This window comes from Sus scrofa, chromosome 12 (assembly GCF_000003025.6).
Source record: "Sus scrofa isolate TJ Tabasco breed Duroc chromosome 12, Sscrofa11.1, whole genome shotgun sequence".
Classification (NCBI taxonomy): Eukaryota; Metazoa; Chordata; class Mammalia; order Artiodactyla; family Suidae; genus Sus; species Sus scrofa.
Window position 1 is genome coordinate 46,015,048 of NC_010454.4, and position 25,129 is coordinate 46,040,176.

Consider the following 25,129-nt stretch of genomic DNA (forward strand, 5'->3'; position numbering starts at 1 on the left):
CAAATAGATAAAATAATAGGCACTATCTCAGCTGCATTTAACAGCCAAATTTACCCAAAAAGCTTGCACACGAATCACCAAAGGCTGTATAAAGACAAATAGCTACGTACATTGGAATCACTAAAGATTTCTGATTCTTCACATTCACAGCAAAGTAACGCTGCGGATTCACTGTCTTCCAAATGAGAGCTCTGTAATACAAACAAGATCATTTCAGAGGTCCAGATAATGGGCCATAAGCATGAGGGAAAAGGCCAGCAGAAATCACTGTGTTAATGTTAGCTCATAATTAAGAAGCTGCAATTCTGATTAGTAATGGCTGTTTTGGAGAGAATGAAGCCAACAAGGTGATTGGTTAGGAAGATTGGGGAATGTCTGATTAGCTGAAGCACTTTCTGTGATTTCCAATTGGGACAATGGTATGTCCTATTTCTATAAAGATGGTGCTACTAAAGCTTCATGGTATGTACTCTGGACTTTTCCCAGAATGGTGTAGGTTTGTGGTCACTTATCTTCATATTTAAAGGTATATATTCGATACTATTTAGACAAAACTTTCAGAATATAACACAGCACATGACTGGGAGATCTAACCACTAGCCTGGCCTCGTTAGCCCTCTGCTAAACAGGTGTTTTTAAGAGCCAAAAACCATGCCTTACCCAAGTCCTCCTAACAGATGCCAGAAAACAATTTAAAACCTTTCTTCTACTCTCCAATCTCTTTTTCAAAATCTGTCTAGATAAGGAAAATGAGACAAAGGAGTGAAACAATTAGCTGGTAACACAAGAGTATTTTTCCCTTATGACTAACAGCAATACAAAAAAGAGAAGAGATAAAGCTCCAACTCTGACCCATTAAGTTCCTTCAAATATTTGCTGTTTGAGTAACAGCTGCTAGAAAACTGAGTTATCCTTACCTAGAGATATATACACTTATGTCATTGAAAATTCATACTACCATATGATCCACCAATCCCACGTTTGGGTATAATCCAAAAGAGTTGAAATTGGGATCTCAAAGAGGTATCTGCACTCCCATGTTCACTGCAGCATTATTCACAATAACCAAGCTATGGAAACAACCCTAATGTCTATTGAAAAAATGGATAAAGAAAATGTGGTATATACACACAATGGAACATTATACATCCTTAAAAGAGAAGGAAATCTTACTGTATGTGACAATATGGATGAGCATGAAGGACGTTATGCTAAGTGAAGTAAGCCAGTCACAGAAGGACAAATACTGCATGATTCCCCTCAGGTGAGGAATCCAAAATAATCCAACTCGAAATAGCAGAGATTGGAATGGTGGTTGCCAGGAGCTAAAAGGTGGAGGGAGAAATGAGGAGTTGTTTAAAGGGTACATAGAGTTTTAGTTATGCAAATGATTAAGTTCTAGATTATGCTGTGCAACATGTTTTTTACTGTTAACAATATTGTGCATTAAAAATTTTTAAGAGGGTAGATCGCATGTTAAATGTTGTTACCACAAAACAAACAAGTAACAACAAAACCCCTAAAGAGCAAAAGGAAACTTTTGGAGATAATATGTTTATTATCTTGATTACAATGATGGTTTCCCGGGTGTATGCATATGTCAAATTTATCAAACTGTACACATTAACTATGTGGAGCTTTTTATCAGTTATATCTCAATAAAGCTATTAAACAAAAAACTCACTACCAATGGCTGAAGCTTTATCATATACAACTCTATCATGGCTATCACGTTAACTTATTTTCAATTTTCAAAGCTAAGGCTGTGTTTCAACTTGCAGAATACCTGCAGAGATGGAGTTTTAGAGTACAAATAAACAAAGGAAGTTTAGAGTTCTTCCTTGTGGTAACTGCCTTCTCGTGTTTATATCCTGATTTTTCCCTACTCTGATCCTTTGCTTAATTTTTGGCTTTTCTCCTTACAACCAAGTCTCATTTTCCATTTCCCCTCCCTACTCTTTCAGAAACTAAAGAGAAAAACTAAATATTTAAAATCATTTTTAAGTCCTATAAATGCAAAGCCTTTATTCTTTATTCCTTTGCATTTTGGAGGAGAAAAAAAAATTTACTCTTTGTCTTTTTTTGGTTTTTTTACGGCTGTACCCGAGGCATATGGAGGTTCCCAGGCTAGGGGTCTAATTGGAGCTACAGCTGCCGGCCTACGCCACAGCCACAGCAACACCAGATCCGAGCCGCATCTGCGACCTATACCACAGCTCATGGCAATGCTGGATCCTTAACCTGCTGAGCAAGGCCAGGGATGGAACCCAAAACCTCATGGTTCCTAGTCAGATTTGTTTCTGCTGTGCCACAATGGAAACTCCCCTCCTTTGTCCTTAAAAAAAAATCAGTCTGCAAAATACATGAAGACTTCTAAAAGTCATATTAGAAAAGCTAAAGCCTTAATAAATAACAAATAAAATAACTGAAGGTACCTGAAGGAGTAAGGTAAAGATTAAAGCTATTTTCAATTTCCCCAAATCATCACTTCACAAAAGATGATAGCATAGATAATACTAAGCATATCAAAAGGCTTGTCATACAAAGGTGTACACAAAATGAAAAAAGTACACATTAATTAACCCAAATTACACGAGTTAAAATTTTAAATTTTTCATTCGTGTAAATATTTCAGCATGTTTACATGAGCTCCTTCAAAATGACCTTCAAGGTCTTGAAGTTCCTGTTGTGGCTCAGCGGAAACAAATCTGACTAGCATCCATGAAGATGTGTGTTCGATCTCTGGCCTTGTTCAGTGGGTTAAGGATCCGGCATTGCCATGAGCTGTAGTGTAGGTTGCAAAAGCAGCTTGGATCTGGTGTTGCTGTGGCTGAGGCAGAGGCCAGCAGCTACAGCTCCGATTTGACCCCTAGCCTGGGAACCTCCATATGCCATGGGTGCGGCCTTCTAAAAAGACAAAAAAAGTCCTTATACATAAAATGAAGTATTACTTAGCCATAAAAAAGGAATGAAATTCTGCCATTTGGAAAAACATGGATAGAAATGAGTATATTATGCTTAGTGAAATAAGTCAGACAGATAAAGATAAACACTGTATGTTATCACTTATATGTTGTGGCCTCTAGAAAATAAAACAAACAACTGTATACAGCAAAACAGAAACAGGCTCACAGATTAGAAAACAAACTAGTGGATATCAGTGGGGAGAGGGAAGGGGGATAGGTATGACAGGGGTATGGAATTAAAGAGATACAAACTACTATGTACAAAGTAAATAAGCAACAAGGATATATTGTACAACAAATATGAGAAACAGAGCTATTATTTTGTAATAACTTTAAAGGGAGTATAATCTATAAAATACTGAATCACTACACTGTACATTTGAAACTAATATTGTAAATCAACTGTATTGCAATAGAAAAAAAGGGTTCCTATAATGACATCTGCATTCCAAAAGATATTTTAAGACATTACTGCATACTTATTAATTGAAACTCAATTCATTAAGATAGAAGGTACCAACTTAAGTATGCTGGTAGCATTAAAAAATAATTGGTTCATGGAATAAGCATTCACTTGCAACCAACATACTTAGTTGTAAATTAAATCCTAAGAATCCTAAAGTAAGATCAAGAACATTTCAGGTTCTTTCCTGTGCCTTCTGAGCTACTTAGTAATTCCAATTTCTGAGGTGTTTCTGGGTTCTGCAGATTGAACTGTCTTGCTTACTACAAATGATGGAAGACACTTCCACATATTGAAGTATGGGGAAGTTATTAAGGGGAAGTCATTCTAGCTTTTACATGATTTAACCTGAATTTTATGCTAATTAAAACAGGCTGTTTGTGGCTTATCAAACATACATTGCACATCTGCTTTAATTATTAAATACTATTAGAGCTCATCAATGAATTTGGTAAAGTTGCAGGATACAAAATTAATACACAAAAATCTGTTGTATTTCTACATACTAACAATGAAAGATCAGAAAGAGAAATTAGGCAAAAAATCCCATTTACCATCACACCAAAAAGAATAAAATACTTAGGAATAAACCTATCTAGAGAGACAAAGGACCTGTACTCTCTAAGACCCTGATGAAAGAAATCAAAGATGACATAAAAAGATGGGAAGATATACCATGCTCTTGGAGTGGAAGAATGAGTATTGTCAAAATGACTATACTACCCAAGGCAATCTACAGATTCAATGCATTCCCTATCAAATTACCAATGGCATTTTTCATAGAATAAGAACAAAAATTTTTAACTGCATATGGAAACACTAAAGACCTCAAATAGGAGTTCCCATCATGGCTCAGTGGTTAACGAATCTGACTAGGAACCATGAGGTTCCGGGTTCAATCCCTGGCCTCAATCAGTGGCTTAAGGATCCGGTGTTGTGGTGAACTATGGTTAGCTCACAGACAAGGCTCGGATCCCGTGTTGCTGTGGCTTGGGCATAGGCCAGTGGCTACAGCTCTGATTAGACTCCTAGCCTGGGAACCTCCATATGCCACAGGTGCGGCCCTGGAAAAGAAAGAGAGACAAAAAAACAAAACAAACAAACAAATAAACAAAACCCCCAAATAGCCAAAGCAATCCTGAAAAAGAAAAATGGAGTTGGAGGAATCAGGCTCCCTGACTTCAGACTATACTACAAAGCTACCATCACCAAAACAGTATGGTACTGACACAAAAACACAAATACAGATCAATGGAACAGAACAGAATGCCCAGAAATAAACCCACGCATCTATGGTCAATTAATCTACAAAAAAGGAGGCACGAATACACAATGGAGATGAGACCATCTCTTCAATAAGTGGTGGTGGGAAAACCAGACAGCTACATGCCAAAGAATGAAATTAGAATATTCTCAAACACCATACACAAAAATAAACTCCAAATGGATTAAAGACCTAAATATAAGACCAGATACTTAAAACTCTTAGAGGAAAACATAAGCAGAACACTCTCTGACATAAACTGCAGCAATAACTTCTCAGATCCACCTTCTAGAGTAATGAAAATAAAAACAAAAATAAACAAATGGTACCTAACTAAACCTAAAACTTTTTGCACAGCAAAGGAAACCATAAATAAAATGAAAAGACAACCCATAGAATTGGAGAAAATATTTGCAAATGAAGTGATTGACAAGGGATTAATCTCCAAAAGAGATAAACAACTCCTGCAGCTCAATATCAAAAACAAACAAACAAACAAACAACCCAATCAAAAAATGGGCAGAAGATCTAAACAGGCATTTCTCCAAAGAAGACATAAGAAGGCCAAAAAACACATGAAAAGATGTTCAACATCACTAATTATTAGAGAATTGCAAATCAAAACCACTATGAGGTACCACCTTACACCAGCCAGAATGGCCATCATCAAAAAGTCTACAGATAAGAAATGCTAGAGAGGGTACAGAGAAAAAGGAACCATCTTGCACTAACACTGCTGGTGGGAATGTAAATTGGTGCAACCACTGTGGAAATCCGTGAGGAGGTTCATGGAAAGACTATAGCAGAACTACCATATGATCCAACAATCCCACTCCTGGGCAACTATCCAGAGAAAGCCATAATTTGAAAAGATACATGCACCCCAATGTTCACTGTAGCACTATTTACAATAGCCAAGACATGGAAGCAACCTAAGTGTCCATCAATATAGGAACGAATAAAGAAGATGTGATACACATACACACATACACAAACACAGAGGAATATTCCTTTACTCAGCCATATAAAAGAATGAAGTAATGACATTTTGTAGCAACATGAATGGACCTAGAAATTATCATGCTAAGTGAAGTCTGTCAGACAGTGAAAGAAAAACATCATATGGTATCACTTATATGTGGAATCTGAAAAAAAGGATACAAATGAACCTATTTGGAGAACACAGAGAGAGACTCACAGACTTAAAAAACTTATGGTTACCAAAGGGGACAGGTGGGGGGGTGGACTGGAGGTTTGGAATTGGCATATGCATATTGAGGTATATGGAATGATGGCCAACGGGGACCTGCTGTATAACACAGAGAACTCTACCCAATATTCTGTGAAAGTCTATGTGCAAAGAATCTGAAAGAGAATAGACTTGTGTACATGTATAAATGAATCACTGTTGTTTAGCAGAAATTATCACATTGTAAATCAACTATACTTTAATAAAATTTAAAAAAAATTTTTAAAAAGAGTGCACTGATCAGAAGTAAAGTTGGATTTCCCAGAGTGGCGCAGCAGAAACGAATCTAAGAACCATGAGGTTGCTGGTTCAATCCCTGGCCTCGCTCAGTAGGTTAAGGATCCGGCATTGTCATGAGCTGTGGTGTAGGTCACAGATTTGGCTCGGATCAGGCGTTGCTGTGGCTGTGGTGTAGGCTGGCAGCTACAGCTCCGATTCAACCCCTAGACTGGGAACCTCCATATGCTGCGGGAGCAGCCCTAGATAAGGCAAAAAGACACACACACACACACACAAAAATAAATAAATAAAATAAAATAACATAAAAATAAAAATGCCTCTCTTTCTGGTACGCCAATGCTGGTACTCCTCTGATGACAAGACTTCCTTCCCAGGCACCAAGACCATTTTGATTTGCTATTATGTGCTAATCTGTTTGTGTTTTTTTTCCTTTGTTGTTGTTTTTTTTTTTTTTTTTTTTTTAATCTTGAAGGAATATATCTCTGACTTGCCTGATAGTCTTTCTTCTGACAAGATATAAAACTGTGCTGAAAACCACCTTCCTCTGGAGCAGTTCCTGAGTTACCTGAGAGACTGTCTCCTGGGCGATAGTCCTCAGTTTAGTTCAAATAAAACTCTTTTCTATCTCTATTATAGACTGTTTATTGATTATTTCTATTGACATTATAAAGGACTTACTCCAAGAATGAATGCCTAGGAACTCTATTAATTTAATTTATCATGCAATTAAGTCAAAAGAAAAAAATATGTAAGATTATCTCAATGGATAGTAAAAGGTATTTGATAAAATTAACAGTCACTTTTGGTTTCAAACATTTTTAGTAAGCTAGGAACAAAAGATGATTTCTTAAACTCACCCCCGAGGTGGGCTTCTATCTATAGTACTTTGCAGGTGGGTGGGTCCTTACCTCAATCTGGTCTTGCCAAAATTTCAGGTTGCAGAAAGTCATCCAGTGTTTCTTCTAACATGAGGACAATGATCGTGTCTAGTTTGTAGTGCAGATATCAATTCTCCTTGCCTTTTCTCTTCCTTCCTCCCTTCTTTTTTAAATGTCCCTTTGGCCACTTCAGTGAATTTTGAAGATGATAAAGTCAAACACATATTCTTGCACTGGAAGTACCAAGCCCTTATCTTAACTGAGTTCACATCCTGTTTCTGCCACGTACTAGCCATGTGATATTGAGGACATTATTAATCTCTCTGAGCTCAATTTCCTCATCCATAAAAATGGGCACAATAATAACATCTATCTAACAGAGTCATTGGAAAAATTCTATGAGAGATAATAGAAGAAAAGCACTTAGCATAATTTAGTCATTCATGTTAGTAATACTACTGCTGCCAATAACAACAATAATAATAAATATTACTACAGTAATAATGTGTAAAAAAGGCTTACACATTTGGGCTAAATTCTCTTCCAAAGAAAGTTTTATCACCTAGGGAAATTTTGCTTCTATAAAATTATAAGCGTTTCACTTCTAAATCGAGACAAACTTGTATTCCCTCCATAACCCTAAAGTATTGAGCTCACAACAAGTCATTCATTACCACTTATTGTACCCCCATTACATACTAGACACTTTTACTTGGTGCTGGATTAGCTATAGTAAAACTCCAAACAAAGAGGGAAAGATAACAGGTTCCAAAAATAGTTTTTAGTTTTTGTTTTTTATGGAGATGCAAAAACCACAAAGATAAGGATATGGCTCTGTGGAAATATGCCCTTTTGGCCAAGCGTCATTTGGAGACAAACAGGGGGCTAAGATGGTTGGTAAGAAATCATCCACATATAACAAGAAGTTTCAATCCAGAGCAGCTTCTAAACAACAATTATAGTAATAAAATGTTGTAGTCTTTATATGGAATGTATGATGCAAAGTCTCATGTACTAAGGAGGATGTTTTGAACAGCGTTAAAATCTAATTTGTGAAGTTACTTAACAATCCAAAAGTCTTAAGAAATAATCCCATAAGAGACAAAACCTGTTGCTACTGTTCTCTTTTATTCTATTTTTGTTACAAGTTACGTGATTTTAAGAAAGAGAAAACATTAACTATTATTACACTCTATTTTTCCTTTTTCCCTTCATCTTTTCTCCCTCCAACTTTTTTAGGGGTTCTAATTAAGCAAATAGCATCACAGTTATTCTTAAAAACTAGAGACTTTGAAAATGTACTATTAGATATCAAACAATAAAATACATGTGTACCCTAAAGCCTTATGTCCTCTTTGAGACTACAAGCTTTTAATATTTAAAGGTCAAAACATGAAGTAGGTCTTATTTACCCTAACACTTAAGTGTAACTGGACTGAACAAAGCAATTTCATAGCCTAAAGATGACCCAACTGAAAAAAATGCTCTCTGCAGCCCCTAACCTCAAGTTATACATTTAAAAATAATTCTTTATTTTTTCTTCTTTCGAGGGGGGGGTGGGTAAATATACTATTTTATTTTATTATAGTTGACTTACAATGTTGTTTTAGTTTCAGGTGTACAGCAAAGTGAATCAGTTATACATATATCCATTATTTTTTCCCATATGGGTTATTGCGGACTATTGAGTAGGTCTTTGTTAATTATCTATTTTATATTCAGTAGTGTGTATATGTTATTCCCATCCTCCTAATCTACCCCCCTTCCCACTGTTTCTTCTTTTTAAAAAAATTACATCCTCATAACATTTATTTATTTATTTATTTATTTTTTGTCTTTTGCTATTTCTTGGGCCGCTCCTGCGGCATATGGAGGTTCCCAGGCTAGGGGTCCAATCGGAGCTGTAGCCACCTGCCTACGCCAGGGCCACAGCAACGCGGGATCCGAGCCGCGTCTGCAACCTACACCACAGCTCACGGCAACGCCGGATCGTTAACCCACTGAGCAAGGGCAGGGACCGAACCCGCAACCTCATGGTTCCTAATCGGATTCGTTAACCACTGCGCCACGACGGGAACTCCATAACATTTATTTTATAACTAGAAGTTTGTATCTTTTGACTCCCTTCACTCATTCTGCCCACTTACTGCCTCTGGCAATTACCAATTTGTTCTCCGTATCTATGAGCTTGGTGAAAAACATTATTTCAATATGTAATACAGGGACTGACAAACAAGATTCAGAAGGTGTCAGACAGTGTTTAAGTTTTCCTACAATCACTGTCCCCCACATCTCCTAGTCCTCTACAACCCATTCCCAGAATTAATCACTATTCTAGTTTCTTGGGTATCTTTCCAGAGATACACTGTATACATACAAGCATTACGAGTAAATATTCTTTCTCTACAATATACAGTGGAAGCACACTGCACCTATTTTTCTGTTGTTGTCTCTTAAACTTATCTTTAATATTTTTTAATTGTGGTAAAATAACATAAAATTTACCATATCTTCACAATTTTCAAGTGTAAAGTTCATTAGTGTTAAGTACATTCACATTATTGTTCAACCAATCTCCATAACTTTTTCATCTTATGAAACTGGAACTCTCTCTCTATATATATACCCATTTAAAAATTCCTCACTTCCCCCTCCCACAATCCCTGGCAACCATTATACTACTTTCTGTTTCTATGAGTTTCATTACTCTAGATATATATAAGTAGAATCACAGAATATTTGGTTTTTTTGGTGGCTGGCTTATTTTACCCAGCAAAGTCTTCAAAGTTCATCCATGTTGTAACACATGTCAGAATTTCCTTCCCTTTTAAAGCTGAATAATATCCCATTGTGTGTAGATACTACATTTTTAATCCATTTATCCATCAATGAACATTTATTGCAAATTTTTTTTATCTGCATAATATTCCATTGTATATTGTAATATTACTCCCCACAATTCAGTTCACGAGTCTTCTATTATTAGATTCAGGTTATTGGTAATAGTATTTGTTCTTTCTTTTTTTTCCCCACTTTTTAGGGCCACACCTATGGCATATGGAAATTCCCAGGCTAGGAGTTGAATCGGAGCTATAGCTGGCTGGTCTACACCACAGCCCCAAGCAACATGGAATCCAAGCCACGTCTGCAACCTACACCACAGCTCACAGCAATGCAGGATCCTTAACTCACTGAGCAAGGCCAGGGACAGAACCCACATCTTCATGGATACTAGTCGGGATCGTACTGCTGAGCCACAACAGAAACTCCGTATTCGTTTTTTCATTTCCTATATCAAATTACCACAAAATCGATGGCTTAAACAACACAAATTATCTTACAGTTCTAGAAATTAGGACTCCTAAAATCAAAGGGGTGGCAGACCCACATCCCTTCTGAAGGCTCAAGGGGAATGTTACGGGCTGAACTGTGACCCCTCTCCCAAATTCATTTTATTTTTTTTGTCTTTTGTCTTTTTAAGGCCACACCTGCAGCATATGGAGGTTCCCAGGCTAAAGGCTGAATCGGAGCTGTAGCTGCCGGCCTGCACCACAGCCATATAGCAACACAGGATCTGAGCGGCATCTACGACCTACACCACAGATCATAGCAAGGCTGGATCTTTAACCCACTGAGCGAGACCAGGGATGGAACCCGCATACTCTTGGGTACTAGTTGGGTTCGTTAACCACTGAGTCATGATGGGAACTCCTTCTCCACCAAATTTATATGTTGAAGATCTAATTCCTAGTACTTAATAAAGTAACTATAGCTGGAGATGAGATAATTAAAAAGGTTATTGGGATGGGCCCTTACCCAATATGACTGCTATCCTTATAAGGGAAGATCAGGAAAGACCATGTGAAGACAGTGGGAGAAGAGAGACATCTACAAGCCAAGGAGAGAGGCCTCAGAAAAAATTCAACACTGCCAACATTTTGATCTCTGACTTAGAGCCTCCAGAACTATGAGAAAATAAATTTCTGTTAACTACCAGTCTGTGGTATTTGCTATGGCAACCCCAGCAAACTAATACAGGGAGAATCTGTTTCCTTGCCTCTTCCAACATCTAAAGGCCCCCTGCATTTCTTCGCTTGGGGCCCCCTTCTTCCATCTTTAAAGTCTTTCTTTAAAAGGTTGGTTGAATCTTTCTCATAACATGTAAGTCCAACCTCTTCTCTGTCTCCCTCATCTATTTTTAAAGACTTCTATGATAACACTGTATCCTACTCTTTTTCTGTCTTTTTAGGGCCACACCCACTGCATATGGAGGTTCCCAGGCTAGGGGTCGAATCAGAGCTGTAGCCGCTGGCCTACACCACAGCCACAGCAACATGGGATCCAAGCCTTGTCTGTGACCTACACCACAGCTCACAGCAATGCCGGATCTTAACCCACTGAACAAGGCCAGGGATTGAACCCACAACCTCATGGTTCCTAGTCAGATTTGTTAACCACTGAACCACGATGGGAACTCCCCCCTACTCTAATAATCCAGAATAATCTGCCTATTTTAAAGTCATCTGATTAACAAGATGAATTCCATCCAACTTTAATCTCCCCCCTTTACCATGTAACTTAATATATTCATAGGTTCATGTGGGATTAAGATGAGGACTTTTTGGGGGGCCATTATTCTTCTACCTACCACAGAATCTCCTTTACTGCAAGTTTTATCAGGGAAAACAATTGTGTTTTAGACCCAATATTCACACCAATATAGTGGCAAGCACAAAATTAAGTGACCAAGCAACATTAGAGCTATATGTTTTGCACATAAAGAGGATCCTAAAAACTTAGTAGAGCAGAATGTTTGAAACTGCTTTTTCTGGATGATGAACTGGATTTGATCCAACCACAGTATTTCACACAGACCTCTTTGTAATCAATGGTTCAAATATGCAGGATAATTTGCTAGTATTAAGGATATAATCTATGGTCACTGAGGGGCAGTAATAATTAGACTGAATCAACATGAATGTTAAATTAGAACAAATTGGTTTCTTCTTCTAAGCATCCCTAGTTCCCTGCACATATATTTTCTAACCCTTATATCACTTTGCCCTAATTATTTCTGTATATATTGTTTCTCTCTCTCTAGACTGTGAGCTTCTCAAGTTGTATCTCCAGGGCCTGGCACATAGTAAGCATTCAATAAGTGTTCAATGAACAAGTAAGTGAATTACTATTAGTTGTTACAATTCTTCCTTGTTGCCAATAACAATAACACAAATTACGTTATAATCTTTGTGTATAGTTTTGGTTAAAAGACCAATAGTCTTCACCACCCTAAACACGTGATATTTGTTCTTTAGTCATAGCAGCAACAGCTCCTACTGAAGAGCCAAATGTTATATGAGACACTGCCTCCCCTGGGCTCCAGGGTCAACAAAGAGACTTTAAGCCAAAAGGGCATCTTCATTTCTCAGTCTGTCAGTGGCTGAGGCTGTCCAGATATTCATGCCATAGGACTTCTTAACTCTGGCTTGCAGTTAGCCCATTTCACCTGCAAAAGTACTGTTGCTGGAGTTCCCGTCGTGGCGCAGTGGTTAATGAATCCGACTAGGAACCATGAGGTTGCAGGTTGATCCCTGGTCTCGCTCAGTGAGTTAAGGATCCAGCGTTGCCGTGAGCTGTGGTGTAGATCGCAGACACGGCTCACATCCCACGCTGCTGTGGCTCTGGTGTAGGCCAGTGGCAACAGCTCCGATTAGACCCCTAGCCTGGGAACCTCCATATGCTACAGGAAGCAGCCCTAGAAAAAAGGCAAAAAGACCAAAAAGAAAAAAAAAAGTACTGTTGCTCTCTACACTCTTTGTATGTAATTCACAACTCTCTTATGCTAAGTGTCACAGGCTTATTTCTCTACTCCTTTCAGAAGGAATATGATCTCTCAATGTAAATATTAGCCATCCCTGGCCAAAAAGCACATGAAAAATGCCCAACGTCACTGATTATTAGAGAAATGCAAATCAAAACTACCATGAGGTATCACCTCACAACAGTCAGAATGGCCATCATTAATAAGTCCACAAATAGCAAATGCTGGAAAGGGTGTGGAGAAAGGGGAACCTTCCTGCACTGTGGGAACGTCAGCTGGTACAACCACTATGCAGAACAGTATGGAGGTACCTTAGAAAACTATACATAGAACTACCATATGACCCAGCAATCCCACTCTTGGGCATATTTCCGGACAAAACTTTCCTTGAAAAAGACACATGCACATACACGTTCATTGCAGCACTATTCACAATAGCCAAGACATGGAAACAACCTAAATGTCCATCAACAGATGATTGGATTAGGAAGATATGGTGTATATATACACAATGGAATACTACCCAGCCATAAAAAAGAACAAAATGATGCCGTTTGCAGCAACATGGGTGGAACTAGAGACTCTCATACTGAGTGAAGTCAGTCAGAAAGAGAAAGACAAATACCATATAACTTATACCTGAAATCTAATATATGTCACAAATGAACCTTTCCACAGAAAAGAAAATCATGGACTTGGACATGCTTATGTATACCATGTAATGTGACCACTGCATGCTTCTGTAGAGTGTGCAAAAATATAGACTTGCAGTTGCCAAGGGGGAGGGGGAGGGAGCAGGGTGGATTGGGAGCTTGGGGTTAATAGATGCAAACTATTGCCTTTGGAATGGATTAGCAATGAGATCCTGCTGCGTAGCACTGGGAAGTATGTCTAGTCACTTATGGCGGAGCATAATAATGTGAGAAAATGGAATGTGTACATGTATTAGACGTCTAACTGGATCACTATGCTGTACAGTAGGAAAAAAATTGTACTGGGGAAATAACAATTAAAAAAATAAATAAATATCAGCCATCCTTCAAAGCACCACACAAATCCCAGAATTTCAGGAAGCTTCAAAATGATGACTTCAGCCTCACTGATCTCCCCCTCCCCTGAGCCTTCATGGCCTTGGCAGGGGTTAGCAAACTACTGCCTGGTTTTTATATGACCAGCAAGCTAAGAGTGGTTTTCACATTTGTAAAGGGTTGTTTTGTTTTTAAAGAAAAGGCAAAGAAGAATATACAACACAAACCATTTATGGCTAGCAAAGCCTAAAATATTTACTGTCAGGCTTTTTAACAGAAAAAGTCTATGGACCCCTGGCCTAGAACACACAATTCAGTCTAATGATAAACTGCCTAGAACTGTCTTTAATCTTTGTATGGACCCATGGTTTTATCTCTCTGCAGTTTTATTGAGCTATAGTATTGTATTAGTTCAAGGTATATAACATAATGATTTGACACATATATATTTTGCAGATTTAGAGTTTTACTTTTAATTCTTTCAATATTTACTTATGATAGTATCTCAGATCCTATACAAATGTTAATTACTTGTACCAGCAAATTCATATAATCACAGAGAGATAATCTGAATATAGAGTTTGAAAAATCCACCAAACCTTGTCATCTCCCTGATTTTTGTTTTGTTTTGCTTTTCTCTTTTTCTGATATGACCATATGTCCTACAAGGGCATGTTTCTTAAATATGAGAAAAATCCCTAAGTAGTGATTTTGCAAAGTGTGGTCTCCAGACCACCAGGAGCAGCCTCAATTGTCAACCGGTTAGAAATACAAATTCTTAAGCTCCATTCTAGACCTACCAAATTAGAAAATCTGGGGGTAGGGCCCTGAAATGTTTTTAACAAGCCCTCCAAGTGATTCTGATATACATTAAAGTTTAAGAGCCACCCAGTCTAAAGTATTTGCATCTATAGATAGCACTTAAATCACTACTTTAGAACCAGAATGATGGAATCCTATCACTGGGAAACTAACTCTTAATAACAAAACCAACACAAGTAAAGTGGTAAGGAAAGTGGCCAGTGAGATATAAAAGCAGTCATTCATATGCATAGGTTATTCAATTTACATAAAGGAGCACTACCTGTATTTAATGAATGCCTATATAAAGTAACTAAGCTAGGTACCATGGTGGATTCTGAAAAGTAATCATTCACAGAAGGACAAATTAATAAACAAGTAATAAACATGTTCATAAACAGAGAAAAGCAAAGAAACTGGTAGTAGATGCTCAACCTTTGCTGAAAGCCCACAAAAAGAATAAGAGTAAAATAACAGCTGCAACTCAGAACTTTAAGATCTAGAATCTCAAGATACAAAAAACTTTTAGATTTATGTTTCTAGTTGCTAATTAAGTGGCTCAAAATTGATATGTAATCTACCCGGAGACTGGTTTGCCTCAATTCAGGCAAACCAAATATTGCATTATTTTCCTTTTTTGGTTAAGCTCATGCTATTAACAAGTTAGCTGCTTACTTTCCTCCTGTTCTGTGTAGGAGTTTAAAAAAAAACCCAAACAGTTCTGTCAACTTCGTGAGCTGACAGCAGACTAGCAAAAACAAGGAGGTACAGAAAGCTTAACTCCACATGTGCTGAAAGCATACAATTTTTGTTGACCCCATTTATTTGTTAATCATCCCACGTATTATCTTAAGATCTTTAAAACCTTTAGAATTCTAGTTCTTTACATCCCTTTTCAGACCATGTAAGAACTTCTGTGATTTAAACACAATCATTAATCACCTGCAAGATCCCACCCACCTATCACAAACACCCCTAAAAATTTTTGGTGGAGCTTAATCTGGAACCTGGGCTATGAAAGAGAACTGGGTTTTAGAGATGCTTATGTATACCATGTAATATGACCACTGCAAGCTTCTGCAGAGCGTGCAAAGAGGTGAGGCTCTTTATTCCTTTGTGGAATGTGGATTTGAAGAACAAAGAGAAGGCTATTTTAGAGAAAGGGGATTCAGGAAATCAGAGGAATTTGAAGACAAGACGACACTGAGTAAGAGAGAAAAGCCTCCCTTGGACAATTGTCTGCGGATGTGTGCCAGGAAAGAAAGACTGCTGTTACTGAGATAGAATCCCGAGACATTACCAAGTCAGGTTTCAGATGATTGTGAAAAGAACAGTTTTTACTTAGAATCGAGGATCAGGCATATTTCCCAGTAAGTAAAGACCTTGATTCCTTCTGCAATAAATGAGAGAACTGAACGCTTTAGCTCTAGTCCTGGAGGAGGAATCTAGGTTGATCAGCAAGGAAGGCTAGAGATACCTAAAATTAAGGACTAAGAAGCTGAAGTGGGAGTAAAGTGAGTGATGATTTTGTATTTTTAATTAATCTTCTACATAGCATTCTTTACACTCAGAAAGGTCATTTTTGCATTCTAATTAACTGGACTGTGATGAAAGAAGCTGCCCAGAAGGAGCTGAAAGACTGTAAACCTCAGGTAGAATTTCGCAAAGCAATTCTCCTGAAAAAATAGTTACACCAACAGTTCAAACTATCCAAGGGGAACATCACCTGAACACCTTTCCAGTGCTGTTCACTGGACATCGTAGTGAGACTGCCAAGCTCCTTGGGAGAAATTCTCATGCAGGTAGGAGGAAAAAGTGATCATATAAAATTCAGTTTCCACCAGAGAATTCTATCAAATATCGGTATGGGCCTGTGGAGTCCTCCCTGCTACCATCAGTGAGAAAGACAGACTTTTCAGCCCCTCTATAACAGCATCATAAAAAATAACCTGGAAAAGTGGGACTTTGTGGAGAGCTAACAGCAGGCCAGAGCTGACTACAAGTTTAGCAATGGAAGGAAATGAGCAAAGAAACGAGAGTGGAAGTGTCTCAAAAGATTCCAGACATAAAAGAGCCCCAGAGTCAGAAGAGCAAGAGAACCCATCAAAGGAGGAGGGCATTTCTCATAGTTTCCATTTTAGGAAAAGGATTTTGGAGATGAATTCAGAAATTGTTTCAAGGGCCTGAGATTCCAGGGTGATGGTGAATACCAAGCAGTCTTATCTCCTAAACCATTACTGGAAGACATCATAAGACACTGTGAGAAACTCCCAAAAGCTAAAGTGGTCTAGGAGTTCCAGCAACAAAAGAGTGCCTCCAACTAAGAATGTTAGTTGTAGGAGTTCCCGTTGTGGCGCAGCGGAAACGAATCCGACTAGGAACCATGAAGTTGTGGATTCGATCCCTAGCCTCGCTCAGTGAGTTAAGGATCTGGCGTTGCCATGAGCTGTGGTGTAGGTCGCAGATGTGGCTCGGATCTGGCATTGCTATGGCTCCGGCGTAGGCCCAGCAGCTATAGCTCCAATTAGACTCCTAGCCTGGGAATCTCCATATGCCGTGGGTGTGGCCCTAAAAAGAGAAAAAGAAAAAAAAAGAATGTTAGTTGCCCCAAAACCTGACTTGATAATGTCTCAGCAATTGCCTTCAAGAGGAGATTGCTGGTAAGTCAATGCTCAAATTTGAGGTAGGGCTCCAGCACGAGCCTGGGCTGTCCCTGATAGGGCTCCTTGACTCAGTTGAGTTGGACCATTGTCCCACCTCCAGAGTGCTCCCTCTGTGGCCATGGCAGCTTTCCAGGTGCTGGGTGTTCTTATGGAGATCAAAGGCAAACTTCTGGATCCCTAAGCTTCAGGCCAAAGGGAAGAGCCAGGACAAGGATTTAGGCCCAACCGACAGAAGCAAGGATACTAGAGACTCAAATAAGGAAAATATCAAGGATCAACGCAGGATTAGGAAACTCACAAGTGAAGATCACCCTGCCTAGGCCAGGGAGTTAGAGACCCACGTGAACAAGACCCTTTGATTACTGCCACAGAAAGAAGTTCCTCTGAAAAGAAACTTGTGGAAAAGGATGAGTTGCCTTTTTTTTTTTTTTTTTTTTTTTTGCTTTTAATGGCCACACTTATGGCACGTGGAAGTTCCCAGGCTAAGGGTCAAATTGGAGTGGCAGCTGCTGGCCTACACCACAGCCACAGCAACTCTGGATCTGAGCCACATCTGCAGCCTACACCACAGCTCACTGAAATGCCAGATCCTTAACCTACTGAGCAAGGCCAGGGATTGAACCCGCATCCTCATGGATGTTAATTGGGTTTGTAACTCGCTAAACCACAATGGGAACTCCAGGATGAGTTGTTTTTGACAATGGCTTTTTTCTCAAGAACAGACACAAAGTACAGGAATGTCCCCTGTATAAATCAAAATCCATGTTAGCCACTGCACAGAGCCCAGGCCTAGTTGAAAGTAGAGCTCTTTACATGAGATACTAAATAGGGATAGATACTAAAGCACAGGAATTTATAATAGCCAGTATCCTGACCCTGGAGAAAAACCTGGAGCTTACACATGGACTTCTTGCATGGGACATCAGTCAGCAGAAGGAAGAACTCCGGCTCATGGAGGGCCCCTGAACAAAGCAAAGTGACAAGTGCCATGTCTTACAGACATCAGTCAGGTTTTTTGTTTTTTTCTTTTCTTTTCTTTCCTTTCTTTTTTTTTTTTTTTTTTTTTTGCTTTTTAGGGCTGCGCCTTTGGCATATGAAGTTCCCAGGCTAGGGGTCTAATTGGAATTGCAGCTGCTGACCTACACCATAGTCACAGCAACACAGTCACATTCGAGCTGTGTCTTTGACCTATACCACAGCAATGCTGGATCCTTAACCCACTGAATGAAGCCAGTGACTGAACCCCCATCCTTATGGATACTAGTCAGGTTCATAACCTGCTGAGCCAAAATGGGAACTCCCTCAGTCAGGTTCTGATAGCCAGAGCTGTCTGAGCCTAGTCAAAATTGCTAGAAAAAGGGATATTTCAGCAGAAAATCTCCTCCCAGGAGAATAATTTCTCTGAAAGAAAATGTTCATTCCACGTGGAGAAAGATCTTAGTTCTTACATAAACATATCCTCTGTAGACGATGCTCTCTGTTTCTCATAACCAAGGAAATTCTTTACAAATACACTGCTTTCTTCTAAATGGAAAAACAAACAAAAACCTGAGAGGCCTTTGACTTGAGAGCTGCCCTAATTCCATTTTGTTATTCTCACTATTCCCGTTGTTAAGATGGAGAACAGGAGTTCCTGTCGTGGCTCAGTGGTTAGTGAACCCAACTAGCATACATGAGGATGTGGGTTTGATCCCTGGCCTTGCACAGTGGGTAAAGGATCGGCGTTGCCATGAGCCGTGGAGTAGGTTGCACACATGGCTCGGATCCTGTGTTGCCATGGCTGTAGCGTAGGCTGGTGGTTACAGCTCCAACTGGACCCCTAGCCTGGGCACCTCCATATGCTGCAGGAGAGAGACAGAGGAGAAAGAAAGAAGAAAAAAAAGAAAGCCCCCCCAAAAAACATAGTAATCAACTAGCTTCTACACATTTTTTAAAATGCAGGCTGAGAGACCATGAACAGCTTATCAAATCAATTGAGTGCTTTGTAACAACATAGCTTTCTAAAAAAGTTGAATAGAAAATATCAGAGTGCACTGCCTGAAGGAAGAGGAAGAACTGTTTCATGAAACTTCTGTTTTAGATATGTGTGTGCAAGAGCACTTACACAAGCATACCAGGCCATATTGTAAAATTTATCTATCTTTTTATGCCTGCACCTGAGGCATACGGAAGTTCCTAGGCCAGGGGTAAAATCAGAACTGCAGCCGGGCCCTACGCCACAGCCACAGTAACAACAGATCCAAGCCGCATCTGTGACCTATGCTTCAGCTTGCAGCAATGCTGGATCCTTAACCCACTGAGCAAGGCCAGGGATTGAAGCTGCATCCTCACAGAGACAATGTTAGGTCCTTAACTCACTGAGCCACAACAGGAACTCCTAAAATGTATTTCTTACTGTGTATCCCAGTCATAAGAATTTGAAACTCCTCCAAAAAAGTTTCATGAGGAAAAAGGTCAAATGTACCCATCCCTCATTCCGCATATCCAGCAACTACACACAATGCCTGGCATTTATAATAAGCATTCAATAAATATTTGTTAGCTGACTATTCAATATGCATTCTTAGATTATTAATACCATGGTCCATAAATCAAAATTTGGAATGACTCCAAGTAATTAGAAAATATGCTTATGAGACACTAAAAAAAATAACATTTGATTAGTACATTTAACAATTCCCCCCTTGCTTGCTTGCCCTTTGATTGATGTGCTAAACAAATGGTAGATCCTAGCAGGAAATGAGAGAAGGCAAGGTCTTGACAACTGACAAACTAAATGATTACCCGTAGAATATATTAGACCAACAAGGTCATATGATCTTATGATGTACATATTCTGACATAATATGCACAGACTTGTACAGTGGGAAAAGCATGGAATTTAGAATCAGAAGACATAATGACAACTAATGACTAAATGACCTTGGGCAAATTGTTTTAACTTCTCTGAGCCTAATTTTCTCAACTGGGAAAACAAGTGTGACAACTATAAATAGTTACCAAAATATAGGTGTAACTTCTAGAAGAATATATAGGAGAAAATTTTTGCAGCATTAGATTAGGCAAAGATTTGTTAATGATACAAAAAGTACAAAGTATAAAAAAATCAATAAAAGATTTCAACCAAAGTAAAAACTTACTCTTTGAAAGACGGACTTAAAACAAAAGTATCTACAGACTAGACGAAATATTTGTGAAATATGTGTCACAAAGTGCTTATAAACAGAATATATGAAGACAAACATCTTAATTAAAAAATACAGGCAAAATATTTAAACAGACTCTACACCAAGAAAGGATACAGAAAACAGATAAGCACATGAAAAGATGCCGTACCATTTACTGATGGGAAAAGGAAGGAAGGAAGGAAGGAAGGAAGAAAGAAAGAACGAACAAACAGATCATAATATAAAACATTAAAGAAAACAAAGAATGAAAAGAATCCTTTCTGAATTTTTGCCCATATTATAAAGTACTAAAATAGTCAACTCCTTGAGGGCAAGGACAATGTCTTTATAGACTAGGGACTCAATAAATGTTTATACCTAGTGTGTAATGTGAAAGAGTTTAAAATCATGATGCTATTTAAAATGCTAATCATTAACTTTTTTTTATTACAGAGCAGGATTTAAGGATGACAGCAAGTTGAATAAATGAACTTCCTCAGAATATATAACTGCTTTGAACTACCTGTGGCAATAAGGAAATAAGGAAATAAAGTGCTGAATTAGTTATTGGCCATGACTGAAAAATAATCATTACTGAAAGCTATCATTAAGCATTTTCTTTGCCATTTTTACTTATATAAAAATATTTTAAAGACATCTCATTTAGTGACACAGATCAGACTCTCTGGTCAGCCAACTATGACCTCTTATTTCTTTCCAGGTTTGCTTTTTAAGGTTGAACCCTTGGGTCACATCCTAGCTTTAGAGCTATTAAAAATAAAACTATACCTTACCGTTGTCCAGCAATTCTATTTCTGGAAATTTATTGTAATCATGTGAAATGGCATTTTTCTAATGCTATTTATTGCAGTATTTATTATGATAACAAAAGCCTGGAGACTGGAAATTAAAGGTACATCTATGCTATGGAATACTACCTAAGGATAATAAAAACAAGGGAGCTTTTTAGGTACTAATATGGAATATTTCTAAGCTAGGCTAAATGAGAAAAAGCAAGGCACAGAATACTGTATATATATAGTATGGCATCATCAGTATAAAAGAGGGGAAAGGTGTGCACATGCACATACACACTTGCTTATCTATGCATAGAGTACTTCTAGAGACATAGAAAATTTAATAACATATTAGTTGTTTGTGTAGAAGAGGAATAAATGGCTGAGAGACAAAAGTAGGAAGACTTTTCATTATATATCCTTTCATAACTTCATGAATTTTGAGTCTTATGACTGTACTATCGAGTTTAAAAATTAAATTAAAAAATAAACTTAAAAGCCAAATAATAACAATGAAAGAATTTACTTAGTCTTTCAGCAGTAAGCAAGACCCAGAATAAAACCAGATTTGATTCAACTCTGACATGTGAATAAGGATTTTGACAAGTGTCACAGAGGCAACCATCTGGGCCTGTGTAGGCCCCTTTGAAGACCTGAAATACTGGTATCATGAACCCCAAACCTGTATGTGGCATCATGCAGACACTGATTCAGCAAATTCCTACTGGAATTACCATTCCTTCATTGTCCATTTGATAAACAAAAATAATAGTTTTAAAGTTTCTTTTCATCACCTGTAATCTGTTTTTGTTTTTTAGGGCTGCATCTGAGGCATATGGAGGTTCCCAGGCTAGGGGTCAAATCAGAGCTGCTGCTGGCCTATACCACAGCCACAGCAACACCAGATCCTAACTGTGTCTGCGACCCACACCACAGCTCATGGCAATGCCAGATCCTTAACCCACTGAGCGAAGCCAGGGATTGAACCCATGTCCTCATGGATACTGTCAGATTCACTTCCACTGAGCCACGACAAGAACTCCTCATCACCTGTAATCTTTACAGTACAAAATGATGAAGCAGTCTTTCTTATGGAAGATATAGTCCATCTTTGGATGGATGAAGTCCATTTGTGACCTATCCTCAAAGGCCAAAATACAATCTTTCATGAGTGAACTCTAATTGTACACAGAGTCTTCTAAATATGACAACACAGGCTGGCAACTAAAGCAATATCAAAATTTTCTGAAGTTGTGATATTCCCTTAAGCATTTCTAAAACTTCTCACATGAAAAGGAGAGGAAGAAATATACGGAATTTTAGGAATGAAACTCTGGCTGACAGGGTTATGGGGCATCTGAGAAGTCACGGGATAGGTCTGACTTTCTCAGAGGGGAGGCCACTTTTTTTTATTTCCAACATCTGCTATTAAAATTAGTTCTGCACAAATGTTTGCAGATGCAGAGCAGCTGGCAGTCTTGCCTGCATTTTGCCCACTGGTAGATCATAAGCAAGTCAATAAAGAAGGGCTGTTGAATTTTCCATTTGTATTCCAGTGTTTTCAGAGAACTGGCAAATTTATGTTGTGGGACACTAGATTTAGAACGTTAATATCCTCCCGAACACTGGGCTAGAGCTTGAGATACTGGTGAAATTGAAAGTTTACAACTAGTCTCTGAAGATAATAAAATTTGATAATATACACTTTTGCAGATATTTTTAAGCAAATCCTTTTCATACCCATGTGGAAAAAAGGTATATTTATTCTATCTTCATAAGTGCTTTCTGACTCATTTGATTTTTTTAAGAAATAAGAAAATAAACATTCTTACCTTATTAATCAAAAATGCAAAATAAAACAAGATACAATTTTCATCCCTCAGACTGGCAAAAGTAAGAGACTATAAATGTTTCCAAAGATATTAAGGGAGGAGTTCCCATCGTGGCGCAGTGGTTAACGAATCCGACTAGGAACCATGAGGTTGCAGGTTCGGTCCCTGCCCTTGCTCAGTGGGTTAATGGTCCGGCGTTGTCGTGAGCTGTGGTGTAGGTTGCAGATGCAGCTCGGATCCTGCATTGCTGTGGCTCTGGCGTAGGCCGGTGGCTACAGCTCCGATTCGACCCCTAAGCCTGGGAACCTCCATATGCCGCAGGAGCGGCCCAAGAAATGGCAAAAAAAAAAAAAAAAAAAAAAAAAAAAAAAGATATTAAGGGAAAGAGAAAGAGGATCTCTCACATACCAATGGCTGGAAGTGTAAAATGGTAAAATTTTTCTGAAAAGTAATATATTGTATCAAAACCCTGAAGATGTTCAATATCTTGAACTAAGTAAATTTTAGGATTTATTTTAAAGAAATAATCATATATACACACACAAAATATTCCCTACAGAATTATATACATTGCAACTCAAATATTCAACAACAGGTAAACAGTTAAATTATAGCACACCGAAGTTAACATTTTAGTAAAACATAGGGAGACTCCTACTTCATCCAAATCTTTTAATAAGCCTGATTCATTTTTTTAAAAACAGAAAAACAGTGATAAAAAACAGCTGTGTGTTAGACATGTTTTCTGGTTTTCAACTTGATGGAAGGATAAAATGATTGATTGATTGATTGGTTTTGCTTTTTAGGGCCACACTTGCAGCATATGGAAGTTCCCAGACTAGCAGTCCAATCAGAGCTACAGGTGCTGGTCTACACCATAGCCACAGTAACATGGGATCCTTAACCCACTGAGTGAGGCCAGGGATTGAACCCACATCCTCATGGATCCTAGTTGGGTTCATTAACTGCTGAGCCACAAAATGAACTTCTAAAATGACTTATTTTGAATTATGTATATGTTGGTTTTAGATTAATTCCAGCTCTGATTCTAGAAAACTTAGAGTTTACAGCTTTAAGTTTGTTTTAGCATCTCACAATGGGGATTGTTGACTATTAATACCCACTGGACATAAATGCATAGTACAAAATTAACATGAAGACTTGGCTCCCATCCAAGAAACAATACAATAGCAACAATAAAAATCAGTGTGTATTTCTATGCCTAGAGCCTGCATTAAACAAGAAAGGCCAAAGCTCTCTTCTCCAGCAAAAAAACTTTAATAATATTTACATAAGGTTAGGTGGATACCAGAACAACTAGAGATAGCGCTCTCTTAATACAGTGATATGAAGCACAGAAGGAGGCTTATAGTGGCAGGTGAAAATTCTTAGTAGCCTAAAAGGTATTTTTTGGCACAGTAAAGTATGAATAATAAGACTTGAAATGCTTCACGTTTGAAAGAAGAATTTTAAAAAACAATTCCGGTGAGTTTCAGAACTTCCTTGGTAATGGAACAGCAAGCAAAACAAACTATCCATACTTAATAATGAGTTACCTAAAAAAACCAAGAGAAATGGAATTGGGTAGGATGGCTTTTAACACAATGTTTAAATAAAGAGGTTTCAAAATTTACAACTGGCTCAAAAACCTCCCCAGAAACCTATGGAACAATACATAGATATAAGAATACAGGAGTTCCCGTCGTGGTGCAGTGGTTAACGAATCCGACTAGGAACCATGAGGTTGCGGGTTCGGTCCCTGCCCTTGCTCAGTGGGTTAAAGATCCAGCGTTGCCGTGAGCTGTGGTGTAGGTTGCAGACGCGGCTCGGATCCCGCATTGCTGTGGCTCTGGCGTAGGCCAGCGGCTACAGCTCCGATTCGACCCCTAGCCTGGGAACCTCCATATGCCTCGGGAGCGGCCCAAGAAATAGCAAAAAAAAAAGAATACACACACACACA

The 25,129-nt window shown here is 38.4% G+C and overlaps 1 protein-coding gene across 1 annotated transcript in view; it reads right to left on the reverse strand.

Moving 5' to 3' along the window:
• Positions 1-25,129, reverse strand: part of SSH2 (slingshot protein phosphatase 2) — a 267,618-nt gene that overhangs the window by 196,945 nt on the left and 45,544 nt on the right. The window contains 1 exon segment of the mRNA XM_021067518.1: positions 111-191. Within this exon segment, the coding sequence (XP_020923177.1) occupies positions 111-191 (81 nt within the window).